This window comes from Sinocyclocheilus anshuiensis, unplaced genomic scaffold, assembly GCF_001515605.1.
Source record: "Sinocyclocheilus anshuiensis isolate Anshui unplaced genomic scaffold, SAMN03320099.WGS_v1.1 scaffold3255, whole genome shotgun sequence".
Taxonomy (NCBI): domain Eukaryota; kingdom Metazoa; phylum Chordata; class Actinopteri; order Cypriniformes; family Cyprinidae; genus Sinocyclocheilus; species Sinocyclocheilus anshuiensis.
In genome coordinates this window covers 137718-145197 of record NW_015547971.1, presented here as the reverse complement: position 1 = coordinate 145197, position 7480 = coordinate 137718, and the positions used below count along the sequence as shown (strand labels likewise).

Here is a 7480-nt window from a genome sequence, read left to right as displayed (position 1 = left end):
TGCCTTATCTACAAATACCACAGTAAAACTACGGTTACGATGTAAACCCATAGTAAGTATTGAAGTTATTGTGCTTTATCTACAAATACCACAGTAAAACTACGGTTACTGTGGTAAACCCATAGTAAGGGTTGAGGTTATTGTGCTTTTTCTACAAATACCACACATTATCTACAAATACCACAAATAACTACAGTTACGGTGGGAGAAGCATGGTATATTTTGTGGTTACTGTGCATTGACTACACATGACATGGTCGAGTGACAGTTACGTTACTATGGTAACTGCAATTATGGTAACTGCAGTTTCTGCAATTGTGATTCCTGTGTAAATGCATTTTAAATACTGCCTCTGTGCTGCATTAAATTACTGTATATAGTAAAATTGCTAATGAGAATCCTTGGAAAATAAGCTATGCACACAGGGGTCAAAGGTTTAAGTATCATACTTTTATTCTTAAACAATCCTAATTTCATTGTGTTTTATAATATCAATGCACATTTTATGTATCTCATTATTCATAATGCATATATGATAGTGTTTCATTAAGGTGAAAACATCTGCAAACATGAAAAATAAAGAGTTTTGTTTGTAATGCGAGTGTTCCCTTTGCTCTGTACAGTGTTTTCTTTTCTGGAAACCAAGTTTATCTGGACAATCTTTGCATTGCGTGCATATTTTTACACTCTTTGTCCCATACACGAGTTATTCATTTGATCATTCCTCAGTTAACTACAAACACACTTTCTAAGGACTTATGCTTTTCAAGTCTCTTTGTTTTGTTGCACCTCATTGCTGCATACTTGGGCACAGCTCTCATGCCATTTTATTGTAAGACATGAATGCCAGACTCCTCCTAGTCCACAATCCTGTCCAGGCGACTTCCTGGAAACTCCGTACAGGGGCAACACAACTGGCCTTCTTTGTGCGTTGGACTGGACAGGGTTGGTGTCAGCATCACACGTTTAGGACTAAGGAATCCTGAGTTGTTTGTTAGATTATTTAAGTTTGCTTGAGTGAAAGGGAATTTGTGGATAATTCACAGGAAATCATCTACGTATTATCCAAAGCTTAGCTGTGCATTGTAACATAGATTGTCACACTCCAGCTGAAACCAAGTTGCAGTTTGTAGGTGTTAAGCATACACGCATACAGTGTACTTTTGCTGGACATGTGCATCAAGATGGGCAAGATTTTTGAATAAGTGTTAAAGTGGATATTAACTCATACCAAAATTAATAAGCAGCGAAAGGCTCTAAGAGCCAAAAAGCTTCTGCAATAACTGAGCATACATTCTACATTAACCCTCCTGATATTCCAATAATTGGGATTCATAAAGTGCATTTACCTTTACCTCTCAGGTAATAAAAAAAAATAAAAAAAATAAAAATAAAAAGCCAAAACACTTGGTCAAATCTGCATAATATTCACAAACAGAAAAATTGTAATGATACTGAACAAAGAGAGAAACATTCCCAATTTTCTTGATAATAGTAAATTATAAATAAAGCTAATTTCTTACAACATGAACCCCAAATAATATTCCTATTGTTGTGAATCAAATGACTGTCCATTGAACTTTTTTGCATAAAATGTGAGTTCAGCTCCTGATTGGAACGGTAACATTTATTTCTCTTTCCCCCCTCTGTGTTCTTCTAAAAGTTATCTCAGGCAAGAGTTCAGTTTGTCATCTTATTGTAGCGTGTTGTACTATTCCCGTGGTTTGAGGCGCAAGGGCAAGGGCAAGGGCAAGGGGCTACTCTCTTGTAGTAGCCTCCTGCGTTTGGGCCCTCCTATGTGGAGTCCTGGTTGACCACTTTGCCTCCATTCATTGTTGGGGTTCCTGAGCTTTTCCTGGAGCGTTGCTTCTCTTCAATCTCATGCAGTGAAGGCTCTTTGTACATGCAAACTGCAATACACAAACATATCAATACATTAATACTCATTAATTTCGAATGCATTCATTAAGAGTTATGAGATTTATGGCTGACATCTTATACTTGAGCTCTGCATTTTGGATTTTTATTTAAAAAAAGAAAAATGCACAAATGTTAAATGTTAAAATCAACATGACATTAAAATTGAACATATTTTCTTTATATACACTCTTGGTATTGTTGTGTGCGATTTATCAGTGTATGTTATTCCAAAGGAAAAAATGGTTTGACTTCTTGCATAACTTGCAGCGATTTTTTTATTTTTGTGTCACAAATAAGCCCTCTTATTTTTCAACCATCATCGTAAACCACTAAGGCAAAGCATCACTTTTATCATCTCACATTCTTCTTATTATTATTATAACATAATGGAGACAAGGGGGTGGGCTCTTTTGAGTAAGACTGGTAAGTACTCTTTAAATATCACCATGGCAACTGTTTAGCCAAGCCCTTACAACCATTTAGAGTTCCCTAGCAATCGTGTAGTAAATTGAGCCAGCCATATCTTGGCACCTGAACATCGTAGAATCACAGGGTTGGCCTCTTTTGATTCAAACTGCCAAACAGTCTTTATATATCACTATATAAACTGTGTAAATCGGCCTAGCAATGATTTAGTGCACCCTAGCAACAACATCAAGCCATATCCCAGCACCAGAACATTGCACAGACATGAGAGTTGGCTCTGTTGCAATCACGCAGAAGACTAGTTTTAGACTTAGACTGGCTAGTAGTCTTTAATTATCACCATGGCAACAATCTAGCCATGCTCCAGCAACCATTATCACCATCCTAGCAACCATATAATAAACCAGCCATATCTCTGAACCAGAATAACATACATACCTGGGGATGGGCTCTTTTGACTTAGACTGCCTAGTTGTCTTTAATTATCACCATGGTAACTCTCTAGCCATACCGTAGCAACCAGTGAGAAGTTGTATCTTTTGACTCAGACATCAATAAGCTTTAGGTACCATGCCCTAGCAACTATTTAGACCATCATAGCAACCGCATATCTCAGCACCAGAACATTGGGGTTGGCCTCTATTGACTTGGGGCAGTGTACTCATAGCATATAAACTCTATAGCAACTCCATAGTAACCATCTGTGACAACTAGCAACTGCCTAGCAACCACCCAAAACACCCTTGAGACCACCTAGCAACCACCTTAGCAACTGAAATGCCCTAGTAACCACATAGAACATAATAGCATCTGCCTAGCAACAACCTAGCAAATCACCCAGAACACCCTATAAACCACCCATAAAACCCTAGCAATGACTAGCAACACCCTAGCAGTCACCCAGAACGCCATAGCAATTATATTGCAAAACCCTAGCAACCACACAGAACACCCTAGCAACTGCCTAGCAACCACCCAGAATACCATAGCAACTCCATAACAACACCCTAGCAACCACTCAGAATACACTAGCAACTGCCTGGCAACACCTTAGCAAACACCCTTAACACCCCAGCAACTGCATAGCAACCACATAACAATACTCTAGCAACCCCATAGACTTAACATTGGCACAAATTTTGTGAGAACATATCTCTGGATCAGAAAGTCAGTTGGGACACTTGGGGGTGGGCTTATTTGACTCAGCAAAGCAAGCAGCCAATAACTAATGACATACCAACCTCCTAGACATACCCTAGCTACCAGTTACTGGACCCTAGCAACCACCCATAAACTTCCACTAAAAAAGGATGAGAGAGGGATCTCTATGGATCAGAACATCATAGAGACAAGAAGATGGGTTCATTTTTATTGGTGGCATCACTATTACTTATCACTATTATCTTACATGCTTCTTCTTTTTCCATTTCCATTTTGTCACTTACATTTAGTCATTTAGCATATGCTTTTATCCAAACGACTTACAAATGAGGACAATAGAAGCAATCAAACCAGCAAAAGAGCAATAATATGTACTGTAAGTGCTGTGACAAGTCCCGGTTAGTCTAACGCAGTACACATGACAAGATTTTTTTTCTTAATAATAAATAAAAAGAAAACAAGTTGATAGAACAGAAAAAGACTAGAGAATGCTAGTGTTGAAGGGGTCAATTTCTTTTTATAATAAATAAAAAGAAAACTATTAGATAGAATAGAAAAAAGAATAAAGAACTGTTGTTAGAGGGTCATTTTTTAATAATAATAAAAAAAAAATATATATATATATATATTTTAATAAATTAGAAGAAAACAAGTAGATAGTATAGAAATAGAATAGAGAGGGCTAGTGTTAGATGGTCAAGTGTAGATGGAAGAGATGTGTCTTTAGCTGTTTCTTGACGATGGCCAAAGACTCAGCTGATTGGATTGAGTTGGGCAGGTCATTCCACCAGCAGTGAACATTTCAGGTAAAAGTCAGTGAAAGTGATTTTGTGCCTCTTTGGGATGGCACTATAATGTACCATTTACTAGCAGAACATAAGCTTCTGGAGGGCCCATACATCTGAAGTAGTGAATTTATGTAAAGGGGTGCAGAGCCAGTGGTTGTTTTGTAGGCAAACATTAATGCCTTGAATTTTATGTGAGCAGCTATTGGTAGCCAGTTCAAATTGAGGTGTGATATGGAGTCTTTTGGGCTTGTTAAATGCTAATTTTGCAGCCACATTCTGGATTAGTTGCAGAGGTTTGATAGAACTGGCTGGAAGACCTGCCAAGAGAACATTGCAATAGTCCAGCCTGAACAGAACAAGAGCTTGCACAAGGAGTTGTGTAGCATGTTCTGAAAGAAAGGGTCTGATCTTCCTAGCAATACCAAATTGTGATGAATTGTGATGGGTTAGCTGAAAGCACAAGCAGTTGTGTCTTGGCAAGGTTGAGTTGCAGGTGAAAGAAATGTCTTGCTGGATGAAGGAAGACATTTCTTCATCCAGTACGGAAGTAATGCTTGCTGAGATGCAAGCAGTACTTCCGTTCAAATTTTGGTGCATAACTGATAACAGTTTGTCGTAGACCCACGAGTGAGGTGTCATCTCATTTGGCTTATTGGGGAAAGGTGTGCTATAACTTTTATAAGTGATTGGGTGTATGATGTTCACACAGTGGGCAAAAAATCACATAGATTTAATATTGGACAGAACTTCGAGACATCATATCTCCACATCAAAATTGCAGTTGGGTCTAAAATAATCACGCAAAAGATCACTTTAAAAAAATAAAAGTAAATGCCCAGTGCAGAGTTTTGCCTTTTCTTCAGAAAATATTCATATCGAAGTCATGCATCAATATTATTTCTAATGTATTATTAGAAACCACGCTGTAATGTAAATATTTTTTTTCTTCAGAAAATGTACATATCTAGTTATTAGTGGTGTATGCCACTAGGTGGCGGCCACATAGCCACACCCTAGCAACCATTTAAACGACTCTAACAACCAAATAGCAACATGAAGAAGCCATAGAGACATCGTAGAGACATCTGGGTGGGTTCAGTGGATTCAGCCAGGCAACCAGTCTGTAAGTATCATGGTAAGTGTGTAGCCATTCCCAAGTAGCTATTTATAGCACGCTAGCAACCATACTGCAACATGGACAAGCCATATCACAGCCCCAGAACATCACAGAGACATAGGAATGTGAATATCACTATAGTAACTGTGTAGGCACACCATAGCAACTATAGAGCATCCTAGAAACCATATAACAACCATATCTCAACTCCACAATTTCATACAGACATGGTAGTTGGCTCTCCTGTAATCACACAGAACACCATAGCAACTGTCCAGAGCTGAGTTTTGCCACCGCAAGCGCCACTCACAATTTCTTCATAAAATGTAAATATCTAATTATTATTGTTCTTCTGAGACTTAAATTTCTCACAAAAACTCCTCCTAGAGCTTTCAAGCTACAACCACCAAACTGGGGCCAGACCTTCAGACTGTTCTGATTTGTGTCCTGATCTTTTCTAACTGATTTGACTTACAGTTTTCTTAAAACAGACAATAAAAACTCCCAAAATCCCATAAACTTACATAGATGAGATGTTCAAATGAGCCAAGACTATTCAACTCAAACAGAAACACTAGTCCTTTGATCTGCTTTAAACCCCATCTCTCTGTCTCTGTCTCTCTTCTATCAGGTCTTAAAACCTTTAAAAAATCTACCTTTTAAAACTACTTCAAAACCTAAAACTATTTCAAATATAAAACCTTTCATTTTAAACCTTCAAACTTAAAAACTTTCTCAAGCCAACATCAAAGTTTGTCCAGTTATATCTTGATATATCTTTATATGTCATCATGAAATTATTTTTAATTTAAATCAGTCACAATAATTTGTTTTTTTAGATTTAGACATTTTTGAGCACCTAACCAGTAGGGCTGTCAAAAAAAAAATTAGAATTTCGAATATTCGTCGAATTTAAAATAAAAATCCACATTCGAATGCAAAAACGCTGCATTCAAATTTTAGGTGTGCGTCAGGCAGCCTTATCAGTGGCGCACGAGATGCGATGACGATGTAAGTGTCATTGCATTTTAATGTTTTTGTTAGTCTATCCAGTTGAAGCCACTAGATGTGGCGCTGCTACATTGTTCATTCAAAATATTGCGGAAAAAGAGAACAATCAATGTGGAGAAGATCTTGTTTACGTCAAAACTGAAACCAAGCCGTTCACAGAGAACACGTATTTATCGCATTTTCTAGAGGGACATCTATCACTGTTGCACTCGCGTCTCGCACAAGAGAGCTGCATGTTTAGAAAGCCATGTAAAATGAATGTACGTTCAACTTAAAAAAAAAACATGTCTCAAGAGTTTTTCCCTATCCCACTGCATCTCATGTTTTTCAATTCAATTCAAGTTTATTTGTATAGCGCTTTTCATGATACAAATCGTTGCAAAGCAACTTTACAGCAAATTAAATTTCTACAATATTTAGTGGTAGCTTATCAGTGGTGACTGTCAGCTGTCTATAGCTGGACATACTGTTTTTCCACGCAATTCTAAACACTTCCAAGTTAGTTTTTCTCCATTTGCGCTCAAGACTACGAGTTTTTTTCTTGAGAGAATGGGTATTACTGTTGTACCATGGCGCAGTACGTTTTTCTCTAACCTTTTTCAATTTGATGGGGGCAACAGCTTCTAATGTATTACATTACATTACATTTCATGTTTTTAAATGAAAAAGTACTGTGATTTGTGATTGGCTTTCGGTCCTTTGTATTAAACTATACATGCATGATGCTGTTTTGTTTCTAATTGTTTAAGCAACGTTATTAATTATATAAGGTTTATAAACATTATTTTAAACATTATGCACTTTTTTCAAAGATAGTCCTGTTATTTTATTATGCTTTGAAGAAATGTGCATACTATTTTGCTTGTTGCGCCCTCTTGTGGCCTCAGGAGAGAAGCCAAAACCTTTTTTTCCCCCTAACTGAAATTATGCCTTTTAAATTCTAATATAATTCAAATATTGATAATATTGTAACAAAGTTCATAGTCACGGGAAGAAGGAGGCAGGAACCGGCGAACATTTAAACAAAACTTTAATAATAAAATAAACACAAAATTGT

General features: G+C 37.2%; 1 protein-coding gene across 1 annotated transcript in view; it reads right to left on the bottom strand.

The window, feature by feature from the left end:
* Positions 1-1538: 1538 nt before the first annotated feature.
* LOC107704679 (fibroblast growth factor 12-like) overlaps positions 1539-7480 on the bottom strand; it is a 97934-nt gene continuing 91992 nt past the window's right edge. The window contains exon 5 of the mRNA XM_016507668.1: positions 1539-1910. Coding sequence (XP_016363154.1) covers positions 1795-1910 — 116 coding nt within the window. The 3' untranslated portion in view covers positions 1539-1794. The remainder of the gene's footprint in view (positions 1911-7480) is intronic.